At 52.3% G+C, this 22211-nt stretch overlaps 2 protein-coding genes across 2 annotated transcripts; one reads left to right on the top strand and one right to left on the bottom strand.

Moving 5' to 3' along the window:
• Positions 1 to 3173: 3173 nt before the first annotated feature.
• MYBL2 (MYB proto-oncogene like 2) lies at positions 3174 to 20501 on the bottom strand. The gene is made up of 14 exons (XM_058851001.1): positions 20221 to 20501; positions 15957 to 16050; positions 14816 to 14887; positions 14342 to 14434; positions 12535 to 12755; positions 12234 to 12390; positions 11229 to 11495; positions 9620 to 10006; positions 8013 to 8152; positions 7644 to 7743; positions 6940 to 7053; positions 6313 to 6429; positions 6013 to 6159; positions 3174 to 3472 (listed from the first exon to the last, which is right to left on the bottom strand). Exons 1-14 carry the CDS (start codon positions 20499 to 20501, stop codon positions 3344 to 3346), a joined length of 2319 nt encoding a protein of 772 aa, XP_058706984.1. The 3' UTR covers positions 3174 to 3343.
• Positions 18566 to 20094, top strand: LOC131584952 (uncharacterized). The gene has a single exon (XM_058850581.1). It carries the CDS (start codon positions 19033 to 19035, stop codon positions 19783 to 19785), a length of 753 nt encoding a protein of 250 aa, XP_058706564.1. The 5' UTR covers positions 18566 to 19032; the 3' UTR covers positions 19786 to 20094.
• Positions 20502 to 22211: the final 1710 nt, after the last annotated feature.

Here is a 22211-nt window from a genome sequence, read left to right as displayed (position 1 = left end):
GTCTCTCACAGGGCAGGGGAGTGACCTTGAGGTCAGCTTGGGCACATCAGTGGTGACACAAGCATCAGAGCACATGAAAGCTGCCAGAAGCAGAGCTCCTGAACTGCCCATATCCCAGTGAACCTCTAAGCCCCATTTTTAACTCTCTTCTCCAGGCAGGGAGGGACCCTTTCCACAGGCAGTTTTGGGGTATTTCTCCTCTTCTTGATCCACTCCTTTCTGTAGCAGGAAAGCTTATTTTACCCCTGCTGAGGGTCCTCCCACCCACCTGCATCCTCATCATGCCCTCCCCACTCTTCAGCAGTTTCCATCCTCCTGGAACCCTCATGGATCAGCCAGGGCCCCAGCCCAGCTCAAAGCCATGTGGCTACAAAGGATGATGTTTGCACTTACTGCTCAAGATGGGTCTGAAATTCGTGTCACTCCCCTTTGCCACCGAACAGGAGAGTGTTTGCCCGCCCCTGGGTGATGCTGTGGCCATCCCTGCTTCACTGCTGCCTTTCCCACCGCTCCGGGAGGGAAAAGCAGCTGTGAGGAGGGAAAGGATGCTCTGCTTCGGGCTCATCCAGCTGCTCCACGGCGTGGCAACACTCCCCCTTAGCGGCAGGAGCAGGGAACAATCCTTCAAACCAGAAATAAACTGAATAAGGGACAAAACCATCTCCTGGCTCAACACGGGTCTGGCGTGTAGAGCTGGGTGTTAATCCAGCTGCATTTCCACAGCGTGAGAATTGGGGGAAAAAAACAATGCCTGACATCCAGAGAAGGGGGAAAAGACTTCCTTCCTTGCAATGGAAGGATGCTGGGTTCACCCCTGAAGGCAGAGCAGGGTGGGTTTTGCAGGGTTTGAGGCAGTGTCCTCACACATCCCCTCGGGATCGTGGGCTGGGAGGGAGCCACGGGGCAGGACAAGAGCCATGGCAGGAGGGCTCCAGAGAGCTGCAGCTGCAGGGATTATTAGGCAGAAATTAATCTGTAAAGAAAACTCAGCAACAGTTAGAGCAAATATTGATTTTGTGTTTGCCTGCTTCTGCAGGGCCTGAGAAATGGTAGATTTAGACATTAACTGGGCTGGTTTTGGCTTAATTCAAACCTCAATTTACACTGACCCTGGGAATAGACCAGTACATCAGCAGAATTGAATCTAAAGCTATTATTTTTTTTCCTCTTATCTGGTCCTTTTCTGCAGATCTGACAGCAATTTTGGCACCTGTTACCTCCTGTACAATTACAGATAACTCACTTTACTTTCACAGCCAGGCACTGGGCTCTCCCATCCCCAATGGACTGAATTAAGCACTTCCAGCAGCCCAGTACCCCTGGCTGAACTCAGAACTGGGCACAGCACATTGGCACCAAAAACCCCCAAAAAACCCCAAATCCCATCCTTAAAGACATCACTGCTGTACAAGGCATCCCATTCCCTGGGCTGCCTGTCTCGCTCAAAGGCAAAGCTTTGGGTGAGCTTTCCAAAACTCAACAAATTTTGAAAAATTCTAAGGGGAATTAGGGTATGCTCCCCTTTCTAATTAAAAGCTAATTCTCTTTTTTACTCATCAGTTATGCTAGACCTTGGTATTTTCCTGCCCCTGGTCATTCTCCATGAACATTCTGCCATGCAGGACAGCCTGCACTGCCTGGCTTTACAGCCTCAGTTAATATTCTGTCTCATCCTCCTTTAATTTAGGGGCAGCTCTCAAACAGAGGTGCCAGGCTCACACCCTGAATTATCCCCCAGCCAACCCTGCGCCTGCTCAGAGCTCCCAGCTCATGTCAGCTCCAGGATGGAATTGCAGTTCCAGGCTTGGGTTTGTACAGTCACCCAGAGCAGGAACAGCCGAGCCCACCAAAGCCAAGCAGGGAGGGATGGGTTTATGACTATTTCTCTTAAAATTATACCAGGATGGGAGCAGCTAAAGCCAGGCTTTCAGACAAGTGCTCCCATCTGTCTTTCCAAAGCAAACACTGCAACACCAAGAAACAGAAATAAAAATTACTTCATGGATTTGCTCTGGCCCCAAGCTTGTAAAAATGAAAAATGAGCTGGGTTTCTAAACCTCCCTCATTTCCCAGGATCCAAAGTTTTATTAACAAGTTTGTCAGTAAGAATTTTTTGACTCTATTTTCAGCATAAGACAGTACCTGAAATGAGATTTATACAGCCCAGCTCTGGTTTTCCACCCTGGGTTGAACACATCTTCACTGTGTGCACACCCCAGCCAGAGGCAGATCTGCCAGGATGGCTTTGGCCAAGGAAAGCCCAGCACAGCTCACCCAAAAAGCTCTTCCTGCTCTGCTGAGTTCCCTTCAGTTTTCCTGACACCTTGCCAATTGCAAAGTTAATATGTTGCTAAGATCACCACATTCCATCCTTGCTCCCTCAGCCCAGGGCAGTGTTACTGTTTCCGCACTGGAGGAGCTACAGGGGTACAGCTTTAGCCTCCAAAGGAAGGGCAACAGAAAGGCTCTGCTGCATCACACACTCCTGCAGCCCTTCCTGCAGCCCCCATCCAGCCCTGCAGGGAGCCCAAGCACCCCAGCTCAAACACACACTGTGGCACCTGCCCGTAAAGCAGCCAGAACTTCTCAACAGCAGATGAATCTAAGACTGGGTGTGGGGGGAACATCCCTTATCCTTCATGCTGAGGAGCCAACAATCAGCAGCTTGCCAGGAGAGCAAAGAGCCCAGACAAAAACCAGCACCTTGCCTCTGCCTCACAGCACTTGAGGAAGGCAGCAGAGCCCAAGGAATGTGAGCACCATCGTTTATTGGAAGAGGGAGCACAGTCGTGGCGAGAGGCCCCCGCTGGAGCCATGGCAGGACAAAGCAGCCCCATGGGGAGCAAGGGGCTCCAGGCACAGGTCACCCCACAGCAGCACACCCTCCCTCCTTCTCCAGCCCAGGGAGACACTCCAGCCCCTGGGGAAAGCCAGGAGGGAAACTCAAGGTGTGCAGGAACCTTCACAAAGCCATTCCTGAGGTACCAGAGCAGCAGCAGGAATCCAGGGATGCTCTAAGGCCAATCTCCAGCACCTGCTGCTCCAAGGTGGAAAACGGCTGCTGCTTCCACTTTTCCAGAACTCAGGTCTTGCAGAGAGAGGTCTTGCTGTCAGTCTCCAAGCCTCCCTTGTCTGCCTTTCCATAATGATCCCAAAGCTTGCATTCCACACACTAGCCAGCAGTTAGCCAAATTTATTACAATGTAGATCTACCTGGGAACTGCAGGGAAAAAACAAATCCACTCCCATATACTAAGGCCTGGCAGAAGATATTTTCTCCTGTGGTTCCCCTTCCACTCATTAAAAAAGTTTAAAAAATAGAATTAGAAAGCAGAAAAATCCTTCATGATAAGATTAAGGTCCTTGATGTGTGACTCTGTTTCAACGTGCCCAAAAACTGTCGAGCTTTCTCCTGCATGAAGAGTTGGTCTCTAGTTCCACCACAGGCCACTGCTTTCCAAGCCCTGGTCATCTGCAGAAGGAAAAGAAAATATGTGTACAACACAGTCAAGGGCAAGGACAAACATCTCAGGGACATCCTGTTCTAAAAGACTGCAAAAAAAAACCAAAACCAAAGAGGGAAACAAAGCTTCAGAACCCATCTTGCAACCAGGAGGAACTTGCCTACCACCAGTTTCTCCTCACAGCTGAGGTGGCAATTTCTGGGGTTTAGGTTCAGCAGTTTCCCAGGTGAGTGCTCTATTTCAAGACAATTCACGTGACCTTTCAGGGCTTTCCCTTACTTGCCTCAAAAACCCCAAAGCACAAACCTATTAAAACTCACTGCCCTGAAGAGATTCCAGAATGACAGAAGGAACTCAAGCACAGCTTTGGAGTTCATTGCCAACTAGTTCAATTCCTCCAGGAGCTGCTGGGCCCCAGGTCTATTTTGATCAAATGCCATCCTTAGCAGCAATCTGGTGCCTTCAGTTTCAGCAGGGTCTCCCAGCACAAAGGAGGAGCCAAAACCCAGGAGTGCTTCAGTGTCTGCATGCAGAAAGGGCACCCACGAGGTGTTCTGCACTCCAGGAAAGCCCCTGAGAATCCTCTGGTAAATGCAGCCAGGAGACAAGGCAGTGCCCTGAACTGGAAATAGCTGTTCATATGTACTGCAGGGACCCAGGGCTCCAGTGCTGGCCACAGCAGGAGCATCCCACACAGCCACAGAGTGGCTTTGGGCCCACTGAGACTCAGCCCAGAGCTGGATGAGCTTCCTTAATAAAGGATTGCCTGCCAGCAGCATCAGAGCAGCACAATAAATCCCCAGAGCACAGCAGCAGCACAGACAGCCCTGCTGGCTGTGGGCAATGGGATTTCACTGCACACCTGTACTCTGTCACCACACCAGCTGCCTCCCTGTCACCCCCAAGTCACTCCCAAAGTTTATTTATACAGAGCTATTAGCTCTTGGAGCAATATGACCCTGGTAAGGACAGAAGGAGAAATGGAAGTGTTTAAGAAGGGTTTATTTTGGGAAGGAATTAATCTGGCTGAGGGGCATTTATTTGTCAGAAGAAAGAGGTTTCACAAGACAGCTCTAATGCAGGGACAGATCCCCACTCACTGCAGTTTCCTGAGGACAACACTGCACCTTCCTGGGATGGGAAAACACTGTCACAGGAACCCTCAATTGCAGTTTAACCCCCCAACAAGAACAGCACGTTTCCATCCCCACTGAAGCTACCAGAAACCTCAAGTGACTCAAGCCAAGCAAACAGCTACAAAATTATTGTCCAAATCCCCATGCATAAGCTCCACTGCACAGCAAATAAGGGATACCCCTCCATGAATGCATCCTGCATGTGGTGAACTGTAGAGAGATCTGTTTATGCCCCAGAGGGCATTTGTAGGCTGCTGTGACTCCAGCACAATCCAGTTCCAGCTGTGCAGAGCTGAGGAACAGAGCTGCTGTAACAGCAACCACCTCAGCATGAGGTGCAAGGTGCCACACTGCCATGGGGTCAGGATAAAGCCTAAGGCTCACAGCCTTCCCCACGGCCAAAAACACATGGGTGTTCCTGATTAACCTTTATACAGCACTTCAGAGTTTCTCTGCCCTGAAAAGCAAGAAAGGTGAGCTTGCTGATGTCCACTCAAGGAGTGCTCACTGGAAAAAGGAAGGTTCACTTTACTGCCAGAGCAGTCATCCAAATTCCTTGATGGGTGAGAATTCCCATGAGGAAATCCAGGCCCAAACATGCTGAGCAGGCCACAGCTGTGGCTTTGAGCAACATAAAATGACACCTCTGTCTCAGCATCTCCCAGCCTTGCTGTTGTCTTGGGTTGCAATGCAAGATGTAACAAAAGTATGTATTCTATTACCAGCTGTTAAAATCAGGTGGGGCAGTGTTCTTTATCTCTTCCACCACCCATCCTCCTTCCAGGGGGATAGTTTCTGTTAATGGGCCATTGAGTCTCACGGCATGACTGATAAAATGACATCATCCCATTTTGGGATGCTCCACCCAGGTGGAAGAGCCAGGCATTCCTACCTGGATATAATCAGAGCCTTGGAACACCACAGACAGCCTTTCTCCACTGGATTCCCTGAGGAAAACAGGACCCATCTACACCACACCCTTCTATGGGATCACTGCTTCCACAGAGCCACATCTGTCACTGCAAGAGGACTGCAGCCACCATTTAATCAGACTGCTACCAGCACCCTGACCAACGGGGTGTCAGGTTGTATTCTGACTCCATCAATGGCTTGTTTTCTGTACTACTGCATTTTTAATTTTCCCAGTAAAGAATTGTTATTCCTATTCCCATCTCTTTGCCTGAGAGCCCCTTGATTTCAAGACTATAATAATTCAGAAGGGGGGTTGGGGTTTACATTTTCCCATCTCAAAGGAGGCTCCTGCTTTCCTTAGCAGACACCTGTCTTTTCAAACCAAGACAGATGTAAAGGCAGCCCTGACAGTGTAGGGATGCCTGTGCAGCAGTTCAGAGCTCCATCAGGGGACAAGGTAAACTCCTGCCTGGGAGAGCAGTGGCTGCTGCAGGGCTTACCGGTGCTGGTGGCCTGAAATGGCTTGGCATTTTCCTGTAGGACATTTTCTCTGGCTGCACTTGCACGAAGGCTCTGTTGAGCAAACCACTGTCATTCTTCCTGCTCGAAGAGGAGAGGTTCAGGGACCTTGACAGGAAATTCACAGGCTGCACCAGGAGAAAAAGTGTAAGGAAAGAAGAAATCCAACCCTTCATCCACATGGACTGTTCAAAGGCAGCTCCAGGCTGCTACTGCTGCTTTGCAGAGTTTTTTCAGAGCAGAGCCAGCTCTGCCCCTGCTCTGAGCACACAACCCCTCACCTGGGCTCTTTTGAAACACACAGTCTTGGGGAGGGCAGGCAGGTTTTGTGTCATATCTTCATCCACGATATCCAGGGCCAGAGACTTCCGGACCTTCTTGATGGGACTCCTGCGCAACTGGGGAATGTAGGAACAGCAGTGTCAGCATGAATCCACCCAGGAAAGAGCCTTCCTGAGGGCCCAGCTGCACACCAAGGCCACATCATCCCCATTCTGCATGGCACCAGCACCTCAGGAAGAAAATGTGTGCAGCCTTCCCCACCACAGGGCACAGCAGCTTCCTGTGTCCCCCTCCTGGCACCTCGAGCCACCAGTTTGGAGGAAGAGCTTTTAGCAGGAAGGGAAGGACACCAGGAAACTGAGACTCTCTCCTGCAAGCCCACAGCCTTCTGGGAGCCCAACTTGCCCCAGGTATTCCAAGTATGCCAACAAGCCCTGAGCTCAGCATAAACCAGGACACTCCTGGCAGTATTTTAAGCAGGCTTTAACCTCTTGTTGATTAAAAGAGAGCAGCCACAGTGCTAAAAACATTTTGGCACCAATAGCAAGATGAATAAAACCAGCCAAGACACTCCTTAAGGGTACAGGGCAGCTTAGCAGCTGGTACTGGATGCACAGCCAGCTCACCCCTTGTTTCCTCTTCTGTTTCTCAGGCTTCACATCATCCTCTATGATGAGTTCAATGCCAGCTTCGCTTCGGAGCACCTCCTTCAAGTCTTCTTCCAGGTGAGGAGTCTGGGGCTGGGGTGAAAAGGCAGAGAGGACAAGGCAGTCAAAATCTCTATGCTGGGCAGGCTCACAAGCGTTTCTCTCAAGGGACAATGGGGTCAGGAGAGCTCACAGTGGGAGGACAAACACAAGAACCTATTTGTTCCCCAGCTGGAAAAGATATGACAAGTTTTCTGCTAGCCTGATAGATTTACAGGATCTCCAGGCCTGAGGGACTTATCAGCTGAACCCCAGTGTGCCATCAGGAGACCAGTGTGCACACAATGCCTGGGAGATCCAGCTCCACAGGGAGGTCTAGGCAAATAATTTCCCTGCTTTTCCTCAAGGTCATCAGTAGCCAAGCACTGCAGCCTGATTCAAGGGCAGCTTTTGGCATTTTTTGCTGGTTTACAGAGGAACTAAAAGGCCTGCAGCTCCTTACAATGAAATGATCACTATGACAATGTCCCCTTCACCCCTCCCCTCTCAGCCTGGCACTACCAAACTGCCCTTTGCTCTGGCACAGGTAAGAGTTTGTTCACAGCCCTGCCCCAGCCTCCCCCCACCCCTCATCTCACTTGCATCCACCAGAGCCACAAGGCACAGCCCTCCACAGTAATTACCAGAGGTCTAATTGGTCCATATTTCTCCAGGGCATTTTTGAAAGGCGTGGGAGTGTGAGGTGTGTTGTCCACCACATATGTCTGATCTGGTGTGACAAACCTGGAAGCAGAGTGGGGAAGACAAGGGATCAGACAGGCTGTAAAAGGCCACAACCCACCCAGGAGCTGAGCACAACAGAGGTCACTTAGCTGTGCCCCTAGTCAGACTGGACACTCACTCTCTGCAGCTCAAAGAGCTGTTTTGGGGGAGAAAATACTGATTTAAGGAAATCCCCAGCCTGCTTTTCCCCCTCTCAGTAATACCATGAGAAGTGCTGAGAGCTGTGCTGGAATTGGACCAGGCCCCTGTATGGAAAAGGGAGGACTTACGCTAAGTTCTTCTGGAGCAGAGGGGTCTTGTCCCTGTGCAGTGGGGTGGTGACAATCACCTTCTGGCTGCACACAGGCGTGGAGGTCAGGGAAGGGTTCTCCAGTTCTAGTGTATCCTGTTTGGTCCAAAAGTTCAAGAACTGCACAGCACAGGAAAGAAAAATTGAAGACACTGAGTCTCAAGCAGCCCAGCACTGCATCACAAGCTGTTACTTTTTCCTAAACATGAGGGAAGCCCTGAAGCACAAACAACCCTCCCAAACCAGGGTTACAGACTCACAGCTCTGTACACAGACACACACAGGAAAGTTGCCAGAAGATGCCTCACACATATAAGGATTATTGACTTCCCATAAGGGATGAGCTGATACAGCTATCACAGCTACCAACTACAGAGTGGAAGAGAAGTCTCCTTGCACTGGTAATCCCAGCTCACACAGTCTATTCCAGCCTTAGGGTGGCAAACATGAGGGAAGTCCATGTGACACAAAGTGTACAAGCTGAGATGTGAGCTGTTAACACTGAGCTGTCTTCAGTTAAAACTATGAGAAAACAAGCTGTATTAGCTTTTCTAGGGTTTTACTTCCCAACAGCCAGTAAGTGACAGCTCTGCTCCCATAAAGAACAGTGTTTGTACCCAAGAGCCTCTTGGAAGAGAAAAACTGTGTGACATTCACTGATGGCTGAAGCTCAGCTTGAGGCAGGGCATGCACTTTGCCTTCTCACTCACTCCAGACATTCCTGCCTTTCACACTCTGCAGAGCTGTACACTATGGGTCCTGCTCTGATTTCTTCTTTGTGCTGGCTTTTCATTCAAGGTCCACCTGAACCTGTATTTTGGACTCCCCTGTGGTGCCTCTCCCACCTTTTCTGCTGCAGAAACAATAGAAATAAAGGCCTGGAAGGCACAGCTAGGGAGGGTCTGGACAACAGAGCTGCAGTAAAGCTGTGCTGGAGAATGCATCAGCCTTTTATTCTGATTTATAGACACAACACCACCACTTCCACATGAGACACTCGTGGGTCTAACTAAGTGCTCCGAGGTGATGTGTGTGGGAGAGGTGTGTGGATACAGTGGGAGTCACAGCAAAGGCTGAAAGATCCTGAGTCCCTTTTGCAACAAAGACAAGTCCTGGAGCATTTTCATAGGCACAGCAAGACAGATCTGCACATGGTGTTTGCTGCCCAGCCTGTGTGTGTGACTGAACTGCAAACAGACACAGGAAAATAGACAGGGAAAACAAGTTTTCACTGGTGCCACTCTGCTGCCCACAGCTGGGGCAGCAATGCCCTGGGGAGAGCAGCAGTGTGCTCTCCATCACACCCTGGTATGCAGATGGGGCTTCTTCCTCACACTGGGCACGTGTCCTGCCCCTCACACAGGGTAGCTGGGCTTTCTTAAAACTGCAGTCACTCCCAGATGGAGACCCAGGCTGCTGCTCCCACAGGAAGGGCAGTGCTGAAGAGAAGCAATGCCAGAAACCAGCTCTGAGCCTTCTCTCAGCACAGGAACACGCTCTGCACACTGGCACAGCCTCCTTCAAGGCAGGAGGAGCATAAAGCTGGCAGAGCTGATGGGAATACATGACATGAGGGCAAGAAGATACCTGAGATGGAGAGAAGGGCAGTGTCTTTACAGGGGTGCCCTTGGGTGTCATGCTGTTGCAGGAGTCCAGGAAGGACATGCTGGTGCTGGTGACATTCTCTGAGACAGGCGAGAGGGAGATCTTCCTCTTCTTCTGCCTCTTCAGCACCGAGGGTGGGGTGCCAAAGCTGCCCTCGGCATGTGGGGAGATGGGGATGAGCTCTCCCTTGCTGCTCCTGCTCAGGTCAGAGATGGTGTGGCCATCCAGGCGGTACTCAGTGACATTGGGCAGGGCTGGGGCCGCCTCACTGGGCGCTGCTCTGGCCGGGCTGGCGCTGCCGCTGCTGCCGCCGGCCGAGGGCTCCTCGGGCAGGTCAAACTGGGTCAGGTCACACCACCCATCTGGGTCCTGAACGTGAGAGAAAGCATCAGCAGCAGCCCAGGCTGGCAGCTGAGCACACAGACTGGTGAACTGGGAGGTGAAATAAGTGAGGGTGTGAGATGGCACCATGCTCTGGAAGGAGCCTGGCCAGGGACAGCTCAAGCCCTGCTCTCCTCTGCCACAGGCACAGCTGGAGCCAGAGCAGGGATCTGACCCAGCTGAAAGCTGCTGCTTGTGCACGGGGCAGGTTTCTCTAGTTTTGCAAGGCTGGTTTCCCTCTTTGGTTCACAGCACAGCTGCACAAACAGCTGCACCCCTCAGGGAGGGGACAAAACACACAGCTGGACAGAGGGCTGGGGACAGGGACTGAACAAAGCAACTATCACACAAGAACAACCCACAGTTTGGGGCACACCTGTAAAGCTGGGCATGGGGCTCTGGTGTAACCTCCACAGCTGAAAACAGACTAAAACTAACCAGCCCAGTTCAGAAATGAGCTGCTTTACAGCTCCACCCTAACACCCAGCACCACACAAGCAGGCCCCCAAGGGCCCACAGATGTGTTGCTCAGCCTCAGGCACACTGTCTTCCTGAACAAAGTGACTCCTTCAGGAGCATAAACGCCTCAGGCAGGCTGGGGGCTGCAGAGGCAGCTTCCCTCTGATGGCAGCAAAGTGCCTTGTTGATTTTAGCCAGCCTCCCACCCTGGCATGCCTCTGTCTCCCAGGGGATCTCAGCTCTGCTTGACTGGCTGAAAACAACCAATTTCAGTGAAGCTACTTCCACTGAAAGCAAATGGTGGCAATTATGCCAGAGTGAAGGGGTTTGTCCTGCATAGTACAGTGGGCTTGGCTTATTCCCAGTCTGTCCTGTCCTATCCCACCCCACAACAGGACAGAAAGGACAGCCGATGAGCACAGGCCTGAACCATTACAAAAAGGAGAGCTGGGGATACTGGCTGACAAAGAAGGGCTTGAAATCAAGTCTGCCAGCACTTACAGCCTCCCACACAGGCAGAGCCTATGCACAAGGACAAGCAGCTAGGAAAATCTACAAGCCCACAGCAATACTGACAGAGAGAGAAAGGTCTAATCCAGCCCTGGAAGAGAGACGGGGGAAGCTGCAAGGCAATGACAGACCCAGTCCTCCTCAGGGTGATGATCAAGGGGATCCGGTAAGTTCACTCAAACAAAAAGGGTGAGGATCAGTCTCCTAACAGTAACTGGAAGAACAAGGGTCTGTTACTTACAGATTCAATCATGTCCAGAGCTTCACTGAAGGCTGGGTTACAAGCTGGGTATAAATAGTTAGCAGCTTCAACAACCCATTTGTACGGTGACTCGGACAGTGAAGTGCCATCCTCAGGCACTGCATCATCTGGGGTGCCCTCCACGTTCTGCTCTGCCACTCCTGCAGCTGGCAGCTCCGAGGGCAACTCCTGCACACCCGTCACTTCCTCATCACTCTCTTCTTCCTTTATTTCAGAGATATCCACTGGCCAGTTTGACAGGACATTCTTGGCACATACAACAAAGAAAGTCCAGATATCAGCAGAAGGCAAGGGAACAGTGTCAGGTCCTGGGGACAGAGAGCACCTGGACACATTCAGCTTTGCCCACTCTCCTACCTGCCACTGTTTGTTCCACATCCCGATTCTCCCTCACTGCTCTATCCCATACACTACCTAAGGAGTCCTTGCAACATAATGAGCACAGGACTGTTTAATTCAAGATTTCACTTAACAGTGTCCCAGGAGAAAGTTGTACTTAGGCTGAGTATGTAGCACTAATTCTGTTTCCTATTTAACAGGAGCCTGCCTTCAAAAATTATATGTTTTTTTCACAAAAACAATCACTGAGTGTAGTTCCCTGCTCCCTTTTTTAGAGGAAAGGAACACAGTATCTCTTCACCCTGCTCCCACACACACACTGTCTGGAGTATCCTCCTTCTCCCCCAGCAACAGCACAAAGAAGCCAACAGAACATTCAGTGTCCAAGACAGACTTGATGCTGGGATTGGCAAGGTAACAGCTCTGGCAGACAGCTGTTCTCTGCCTGGATAACACACTCAGGCTCACATAACACCTCTGGCTCCTGGAGGGAGAGATCTGGGAGGCTGGGGAAGGCACAGACTGGCTATGCAGACACCAGCCTGTGGAAAAGGCAGCAAGAGGCAGCAGAAAGGTGGATGAAGAGGTCCAGGATACATTAGCAGGGCAGGGGACTGACCCAGCTGCCTGCTGCAAGTGCAGTACCTGGCTCTCAGCTGTCGTCTGACTTTGCCTCTCCTTGTTATCCACCTCCACGAGGAAGTAGAGAGACTTGGACTCCTTGGTTTCATTGAGGAAACCTCCTGTGTCCACTTTCCGCTTGATGGTGGAGTTCCAGTGATTCTTCACAGCATTGTCAGTCCTGCAGAGGAAGCAGAAGGGAACAAACCATCACTTACAGCAGCTTTACAGCACAGCTACCAGCTCCAGCCCCATCCTGAGAGCCTTACACCGATCTCCACGGGCCACCCAGCAGGGAAGGCAGCTGTGATTAAAGGGGTCCTACCTCCCAGGCAGCAGCTTGGCAATCTCTGCCCAGCGATTCCCCAGGACCTTGTGGGCCTCAAATATGATGCGATCCTCCTCCTCTGTCCACGAGGATTTCTTCACCTCAGGGTTCAGGTGGTTATGCCAGCGTTCCCGGCACTGCTTCCCTAGCCGCCCCTTCAGGTGCTTGGCTATCAGGGTCCACTGCTTGGTGCCATATTTTTTAACCAGTTCAATGACCTTTGGAGACAGTGGGAGGGAAATAAGGAAACAGCATTAGGGAGGGGAAGGTCAGTACAGTCATCTTCAGGCTTTGCTCTTTGGCTCTCTTGGGACCAGGGGAGGGCAGACAAAAGAAGGCCCCTTTGGAGGAACAGCTGGAGGGACCCAGCAGGGCTATCAGGTGTTCCAACCCTCGTGACAGCAACAATTCAATCAAATTTCTGTTAGAGGCTGTTTCCATGCAGACCTTTTGCCACAGGACAGCTGTGAATGCAGATGACCCCTCACAGAAGGTGGGGTGGAGACTGGCAGGTGCCCAGATGTAGAAACACACTCCCATTTCTGAGCAAGGGCCAAGATCCACCTACTCCAAGGCTCCTCTGCCCTCCCTACTGCCAAGGACCTGGCTGTGTGACAAGTGTCCCCATCAGTTCTGCACTGGCCTGCTGCTCCCTTTAATGGTGTGGTACACCCAGGACAGACAGAACTGCAGCTCCACACCCGACAGCACCAGGAACACACAGGGAGAGATCCAAATTCACTTCAGAAACATCCATTTTACCTCTTACCCTCCACCCAGGGCTTTGTCACTTCTGCCAGAGCCCCAACACAAACACTTCTGGGCTCCTACAACATCTGGGACACAGTCAAGATGAAGCAATCTCCTTCCTGCAACGTTCAGCACACCAAAATCCTGGCTGAGTTCTCAAAGAACATTTCTACCCTGGCCAGCTGTGCTGAGCTGAGAGGTGCAGGTAGAAGTGATGCTCACGTAACTAATGTCCCTGGAGCAGACTCTTGCCTTTCAAACACAGAAAAATGGACCAAGGATGTCAAACTGAGGCCAAGGAGCTGGGTCAAAGCAATGAGGAGAGAGCTGGAGCCTAGCCTGGACAGGATGGATAGACTGACAGAGTCAGGACAATGCAAAGGGAAGGGGAAAGCAGGCAACAACAGCTTTGCTGTAAGAATGGGAGACAACATCAGGAGAAGCTTCCTTAGGGCTTGACAAAAACATTATGAGACCAAAAGGGAAAGAAGTCAGGGAGCAGGAGTGTTACAGAGAATCTGCCAAACTAGGATGGTCTGTACCAGAAAACCTCAGTAAAAATTGGTTTTCACTCCAATTTTTCTTAAAAACATCAAGATGATGAGTCTGTCTGAGCCACCCCCTCTCAGCTGATTCTGGAATCAGCAGAGAAACAGGCTCACAGAAGTCATGATTCACCCAGCCAACCTCAGACATCCACTCCAGCCTGCCTACTGTGGCACAGGAAATGCCAGTTTTATTTTCTCTTAGATCCAACCTGGACAGGCCAGGTGGAAACCTGCCAGGAGGCAGATGAATTAATTCCCCTTTCAGCCCTCTCCCTTGGCAGCCTACTGTAGCAGCACTGTGTGAAAGGGAGAAGGTGTTTACCTGGAGAGGCCTAGATCACATCACATCCCAGCCATGATTGCCTCAGGGCAGACAGAGCTGCTCTCACAGGTATCCACCATGGGGAACAATTACACACAGTGTACAACACCTGAGGATGGGTCTGACATCTCCACCCCCTGCAGACAGAGACAATCCAACACTGATCCTCTCAGCCCTGACTCACCTTTTGATCCTCTTCTTTGGTCCATGGACCCTTAACCAGGTCTGGATTCAACACTCTCAGCCATCGGTACTGACACTGCTGGTCACTGCGGTTCTGGGAACAGGAATGGGAACAGCCTTGTGTTAGACCACAGGCTCCAGAGGCCCAAAAAGCTCCAAAAGTGACAGCAGCCCCCATACACACAGGCTGTCCTACAGCAGAAGCACATAGGTTATTCTCTAATAACCACAGAGGCCCTGGGCCCAGGGCACTGCACACAGGGACAGGAACCTCAGTTTCTCATGCCAAATCCCACAGACTCAGCCTGGGAAGCCCTCTAGGCAAGAAGATCTCCCTGCCCTGAGGCAGCCCCATTGCACTGCTTGAACCTAAGAAGTCAGAAGAGTCTCACTCTGCACAGAAACAGTAACCAGCACAAGGAGAAGCAGCAACATAAGAACATGGGGATTCCCAGCTGAGCACAGGGTCACTTACAGGAAAGTGGCTGGCCAGGAACTTCCAGTCATTCTGCCCATAATGGCTCACTAACATCTTCAGCTGCTCATCCTGCAAAGGACAAAAACATCCACTTTCAGACACACTAAGAGAATACACACACCACAGGGCTGATGACATTAAAAGAACAAGTTAGACATTTTGACCTGTCAAGGTTTTGTTGGCATTGTGTGCTCAGGGGAGGAAGGCAGCTCACACCAGTGTTTAGCAGCCCTCCAGTACAGGGAGCCCAACTGGGTTCTGAGCTCACACATTAAGTACAAAACAAGAGCTCAGCTCTGTTCCTCCACAGTCTGATTCAAACCCTGTGGCCAAGGGCCTGCTTATCCAGCCCCAGAGCACTCCTGACCAGACAAGCCCATCTCCCAGGTCAGCCACTGGCACTGTCTGGCCAGGAAAGCTGACTGATTGAAGTGTATCACCACCTGCCTGGTGCTCTTCTGTCTTTCAGTGCTACAGGGCTCTGCAGCATCTCTTTTGTGATCCCTGCTATAGCCTGGATATGCAAACTCCTACAGCTCACAGAAAGTCTGCAAGAGACATCCTGGTCTGCGAGCTCTGGCTAATCCAATAATGAAATTATTCCTGCCCAACATGAGCCCGAGGCTTTGATCCCTCCAGAAAGACCACCTTACTTGGTGTTCTGACCCCAGCTGTAGTTTTCATACAGCACAAAACTGATCGAGAAACTGATAGGAAGAGAACATCCCAGTTTATTTCAGGCTCTTAGCCAGGATGACTAAGCCATGATCCCAAGTGTCAATACTCCCTGCTTTTGCTCCAAAAAAAGGAGTACATTTCCAGTGCATATTTCATCTCGTTGGAGGCCTCAGCCATCATCTGGACCCCTCTGTGCTCACAGGAGTGCTGCAGGCAGTGGTGTTTTGCTCAGTACTCAGAGGCTTAAGTTTAAAATATTTGAGCTCTCGCTCAACAGGCTACACTTCAAACCCCCCTGAGCCTCAGTACAAAAAGACACATGCTCCCCAGTAGCAAGACAGAAGGAGGTGAGCTTGTGGCTGGCAGGTGAGGACTGGGGTGGAGTCACCCAAGCCCAGGGTGCCATGTCAGAGGCACACCCCAAAGCACCTCTCTCAGCAAATTTCAGGCTCTCACTCACCTCTTCTGGCGTCCACTTGACTTTGCACCTGCCATCCCGCTGCTCTGGCACATCCAAATCGGCATCCTGGTAATGCAGCTCATCCTGGTCCTCACTAGGGGTGAATAAAAGAAGATTATAATTTCTTCCTGATAAAAATGCAGGAGACGGAGCAACCTCAACCTTATAGAGCAGAGCTCCAGATCTCGCTCTTCCAGCACCGAGCCCCAGTCTCACCGACATCCACCCACACACCCCAGACTGAAAGGAAATCCTCGACTTTAGGCTCCAGCGGCTGCTGGCGAGTTTTATTCTGCCCAGAGCAGGGGAAAGAGCGTTTCTTTCCACTTCTGCCCCTTCTATCCCTCGGGGTGGACTTTGCATCTGGGCAGCGGCAGCATTGCCCCGGTACAGCTCAGCAGCTGCCGGATGAGCGGTGGCAGGGCTCCCGCTCACCCCCCGCTCCGGGGCGGGCAGAGCCGGGCGCGGCCGGAGCCGGGGGGATGCCCCAGAGCGGGACGGCGGGGCCGCCGCCCTGCATCCCGCATCCCGCTGGCCGGCCGGCGAGCGGGAACGGGGCTGCCGGGAGGAGCCTCCCGCGGCAGGGAGCGGGCACGGGGAGCCCCGGCTCGGCGGGGCCGGCACTCACCCGCGGGCACGGCGAGCCATGGCGGGCCGGGCCGGGCTCGGGCTGAGGGCCGGGCGCGGGTCCGGAGCGGCGGCGCTGGCGGCGCTTTCCTATCTCGCGCCAACGGCGCCCCCCCCGCGCGGGGCCGGCCCGCGCATGCGCGCAGCGCCTCCCGCCCGCACAAAGAGGCGCGCGCGGGAGGGCGCCCGCCCGCCCCGCCCCCGGCGCCCTCAGGGAGCCCGCAGCGACCCGGGACATCTGCAGCCAGCCGGGACACCCCGCATCCAGCCCCGCACCGACCCGGGACACCCCGCATCCAGCCGGGACACCCCGCATCCAGCCCCGCACCGACCCGGGACACCCCGCATCCAGCGGGGACACCCCCCATCCAGCCCCGCACCGACCCGGGACACCTCCCATCCAGCCCCGCACCGACCCGGGACACCCCGCATCCAGCGGGGACACCCCCCATCCAGCCCCGCACCGACCCGGGACACCCCGCATCCAGCCCCGCACCGACCCGGGACACCCCGCATCCAGCCGGGACACCCCCCATCCAGCCCCGCACCGACCCGGGACACCTCCCATCCAGCCCCGCACCGACGCGGGACACCCCGCATCCAGCCCCGCACCGACGCGGGACACCCCGCGTCCAGCCGGGACACCCCGCATCCAGCCCCGCACCAACCCGGAACACCCCGCATCCAGCCGGGACACCCCGCATCCAGCCCCGCACCAACCCGGAACACCCCGCATCCAGCCGGGACACCCCGCATCCAGCCCCGCACCGACCCGGGACACCCCGCACCGATACCAGCACACCCTGCGGGATCCCCGTATCCAGCCCCGCACCAAACTGGGACAGCCGATACTCCCCAAGTGCAACACAGCACTGTGTGCAGGACCCCCCACACCGACCCCACACTGATCCGAGACCCCACATCGATCCAAGCCCCTGGAGTGAACCTCCTCATTCACCCCCACACCGACCAGGGACCCCCACGACCCTCATCATCCAGCCCCACGCTGACCCAGGGATCCCTCCACATCCACCCCTGTACCGACCCCAAACCACTGGGATCCCCCGAACTGATGCAGGACACTCCCTCACTCACCCCAATACTGACCCCATGACTACTCGTTACCATCCTCAGCACCTCTGCATCCATCTCCACACAGACACGGGGCTCCCAGGACCCCCCCACTCCAACACAGGATGCCCTCCATTCACCCCCCCGACCTAGGACCCCCCAGCAGCCCCAGGCACAGGGCAGGAGCATCACATGTGTTAAAGAATCACAGAATATTCCAGGCTAGAAGGGACCCCCAAAGATCAAACTGCAACTCCTGGCCCTGCCCAGGACAGCCACAAACCAACCCTGTTCCTGAGAACGTTGCCCAAATATTCTAACATATATTGTCTATACTATCAATGCAAGGTCTGTGCACATGGGTATTCCTAACCAACAGCTCACAAAGAACAAGGCAAGACTTAGAGGAAAACACGACCTTACTAAAGACCCACTTTAAAACAGGACAAACACAACCCAACCCTTACAGATCTCAGAGTTCCTCCATCAGTCAGCCATGGCCTCACCGCCCCTGTGCTTAAAAAGAGGCAAACAGAAGCCACTCCCTCTCCCAAACGAGCTTAATTAGGAAATCAGCCTGATAATTGATTAGCAGAACTATAAAACTGCTGTAAGTAAGGCTGGTAGAAAAGGGGCCTTTAGAGGAGCTAAAAGTAAGTAGTACTATTTAATCTGTTTTCTTATTCCTTCTTTTATTTCTTGTCTGCTACGAGAAGAAGGTTTTTCATTTCTTTAAGACTTTTGTTCTAGACTGAACATATAGTCCCTTTACAGAAAATTCAGGAGCTATTTGTTACTGTTTAACATGTATTCAGAGTAAAGATGGATTTGGAGTATAGCCATCCCCTTCCCTGGCCTGCCCTGGTCCCTCAGGCAGGAGCTGGATGTCAGCTCCTGGTTGAGCTGGTGGTGAGGGTTATCATGTATGGGATTAAGAGTATGATGACAGCTGCTTCTCCCATCCTAGCCAGAGTCTGGTTTTGGTGCCTCCTTGTCAAAGGGACTCAATTCTAGCAGAGATTAGGGGCCCTTTGACTCCAGGAGTGAGGATAAAGTACCTCTATCCCCTGTACAGAGCTAGGAGTAGTAATGTAGAGGCTGAGTTCAAATAAATAGAACTTCAGGGAGATTCCAAATGACCTCTGAGCAGCTAACAGGCTGTGTTAGAATTTTTTTACTCAAAAAGATAGTGACAGGCTGGGTGCCCTCCTGCATGTCCTGGATCCTGCTCAGTTCATTGCAAGACTGAGATAGGACTTTGCAAGTAGGACTACAAGAGTAGTCCTGCTTCTATAAGTCTGTAATCCATTGGTGAGCAGTAACAGGTTTATCCTGACAGGGTTATCCTGTCTGTCTGTAAGCTGTTAGATTCTGCACCATGCTGTCCACCCAGAGGCGCAGTACCAGCATTCTGACCAGAAAGGAAATCCTAGAAAATGGGTTCTTGGCCAACTCCTCCAGCCATAGCCACTCTTCTCCTGTTCTGAGTTATTACATGGACTCTAACAGTGCTTCCAAAGCTGACTCCTGGGAGCTCCCTGTGGACTTGGATAACACAGCAAGTGGCAGTTCTCCATGTGTTGTCAAGCAGGCGGAGTCTCTGAGCAGCTGCGTGAAGGCTGAGCTGCACAGCCTGACCCAGGGCATCTCTGACCTCAGTCTTGTCTGCTTCTGCAAGGCCCACCATGGGCAGGCCACCTCTGAGCTGTCTGGTTTGCTCTGTGAGCACCCCGGCAGAGATGGCTGCCTGATAAATGTGGCGTCACAGAACACCTCAACACCTTGCAAGAAAGACAAGCCCTCCAAAGCGCTGGAGAGTCTGCTCTTCAAGAGCTCTGAGCCAGTTGGAGACATCTCAGCCCTTGGGAACGTGCCAGCACCCAGGTGGGACATCTCGGCAATAAAATCCTTTATAGATACCAGCGCACCCCTCGACGTGAGCACTGAGGAGTTCCGGTTACTGGGATGCTCCAAACCAGACACATCATCCCTGGAGACCCCCGTGGTGATTCCTCTGGCTTGGCCTGGTGCCTTCAAGAAGCACCCCGTGCTGCTCCACAGGTCTGCCACCCTGGAGACCCAGCCGAGCGACCCTGACGCTGTCCCTGTGTTTCTGCAGCAGGCTCTGTGATGCTGCTGCCCTGGCTCCAGCTGGAGCTGCTGGCTGCCTGTCCCCTCCTGCGAGGAGCGCCGATCCACATTGCAGCACAGAGGATGGAGCCAGCGGCTTGAGTGGTGATGGCAGCAGCTGGTGCCAAGCTAAATCTGCCCGCCTGGGGTGACCGAGACGGCATTGGTGGTGGGGGATGTTTGGGCAGGTGATGGCAGCCCCGAGAGCCGCAGCCTTGCTGGCTCCTCCTCCTCCCCGATCCCTCTCTTTTGTATTAATTAGCACAATAAAGATGTAAATGTCTCTCTGGTGCTCTCTGACTCTCGCTGTCCTCCCGGCCTGAAGCTGAGCCCCCTGAACACCCAGGGCCGGCCTCCGGTACAACCTGACAGGGCGCAGCGCCCGGGGCAGGATCCTCGGAGGCGGCCGGGCCCCCGCCCCGCCCGCCCCCGTTACCTGGCAGAGGGCTCGGGCCGGGTCCCGGCGGAGAAGGGGCACCGGGACGCGGCGGGGCCATGGCTGCGGGGCCGGCGCTGCCCGCCGGGAGCGCGGGAGGAGGCGCGCCCGGGGCTGCGGATCCCTCTCCTGGCGCAGAGGGAAAGCACAGCCGGGGAGCGGGGAACGGCACCCCGGGCCTGGCACCCGCCCGCCTCATGCGGGAATCCAGCACCCGGCACCGCGCAGGGAACGTTTCCTCTGTCGCATCCAACCCCTGCTCCGAGCGAAGCCCAGACCATCGCACCCACCCGTTAGAGATTTTCACACTCTCCTTTTAGATCTCACCCTACTCATACAATCCTGATTTTCCTCTCCTGCCTCTGCTTACAGCAAGGAAAGGGAGGAGAACTTGTAAAAAGCACTTTTCAGGACGTTTATGGTTTGCTGAATAACCATTGTGCTGTCCCACTCTTCTTTCAGAAGCTGATAATGGGGTAATAAATCACATTGCATGAGAGGACAGAGACAAAACGGGAAAGCAAGAGTTGCTTGTATCCAACTTTTGTGAATGACAGCAATAATTTTATTAATATATAAACTCCCTCACTAGCTCTGTGCCTACCCTGGCCTTGCCTCACCTCTTGGAAGCACTCACCTACGTGTGCTCCTTCAGAAGTCTGTCAGTCATAAATTTTACATGTATTACACTTCCATGACCAAAGTGTTTCTAGTTACAAAGTAAGTTTCAACACTTCCAGAGGGCCAAAGGGACAGCATTGAAAGATAGATGCAAGCTACTAGTAAAAAAATATCTATGCAGTGAAAAAAAATTGTTCTTCAGCAGTCAGAGAGGCCTTAGAGACAGCCAGAAAAACAGGGAGCTGCCTGTGCCCCCTGGCTGCCCACATGGCTTTTTTCTAAACCATGTTACAATATCAGGAACAGGTGACAAAACAGCTCTGGGACAGGGCTGGGAAACAAAGTTATTTACAGTTAGGAGTATAAACACCCCAGGAGAGTACAAAGCAGAGCTATAATTAGCAAGAAGAGCACTCAGGGTTGGTTCAGCTGCAGTCTGTGCTGGCTGACTGATCAGCACTGATACTGCACAGAAGGAGAGATTAAGCTTGTTGTGTAAATCTGGAGCTGGAATGTACAAAGTGCTCTGGGTGAAAAACACAACCATGGCCTTAAAGGAAAATAGAGGAAGAAATGCAAAATTTCCAACGTGGTGCTGTGAAAAGGGAATAGCTGCAGTGGAGGAACCACTCCAGCTAATGTTATAGTAGCACATCTCAACTGGGCAGGACCTTGGCAGGGGCTATGGGCACCTCCTTTAGAAAAACCTGTGCCAAGATGCTGCATGAAGAAATGTAAAATAAAAATATATTTTGGGGGGATAAGAGGATGAACAGATTTTTTGCAAAAAGCAGCTCTGATTTTAAAAACCCTGGCAGAGCAAGGTAAAGCACAGAGGTCATGGAAGGCCTGAGTGGGGGAGGAATTTAACAATTTGAGTGTCAGACTGACAGCCATAAAAGGCTTTATAATGAAATTTCACCAAGTTAATATAAGAAAAAAGTCCTTGCAGTAGAGGTGTGGTGTTGATGTCAACAAATCTTTTCTTCTCACCACTGATCTCCTTGGCTCTATTTTTGCTGTGCATTGAGCTTCAACATTTCACGGTCAATGAATTTAACCTGAATTTCCACTCCTGTGCATTATTGGACTCACTACCTCAGGGAGAGGGCTAAATATCAAATAACTGTAAGTAAAAATATTCCTGAATTTCTGTCCAGTATCAGTTTCTTAATAATGATCCATTAAATCTTAAGGTTTTCATCCGTGTGCTGTCCTCTTTTTAAAATTCTGAAGTTCCAGTCTGATATGTGTAGCAATCTGCAACAATGTCATTATTGCTTAATTTCAAATCCTTCCCTCCCTTGGAAGAAGTATTTTCTTTCTACAGTAGCAAACTCACCTCTCAGTTCTTTGGCAGAGAGACAAAA

This window comes from Poecile atricapillus, chromosome 15 (genome assembly GCF_030490865.1).
Source record: "Poecile atricapillus isolate bPoeAtr1 chromosome 15, bPoeAtr1.hap1, whole genome shotgun sequence".
Classification (NCBI taxonomy): domain Eukaryota; kingdom Metazoa; phylum Chordata; class Aves; order Passeriformes; family Paridae; genus Poecile; species Poecile atricapillus.
The sequence above is the reverse complement of the archived record's forward strand: the minus strand, read 5'-3'. Positions and strand labels throughout refer to the sequence as shown.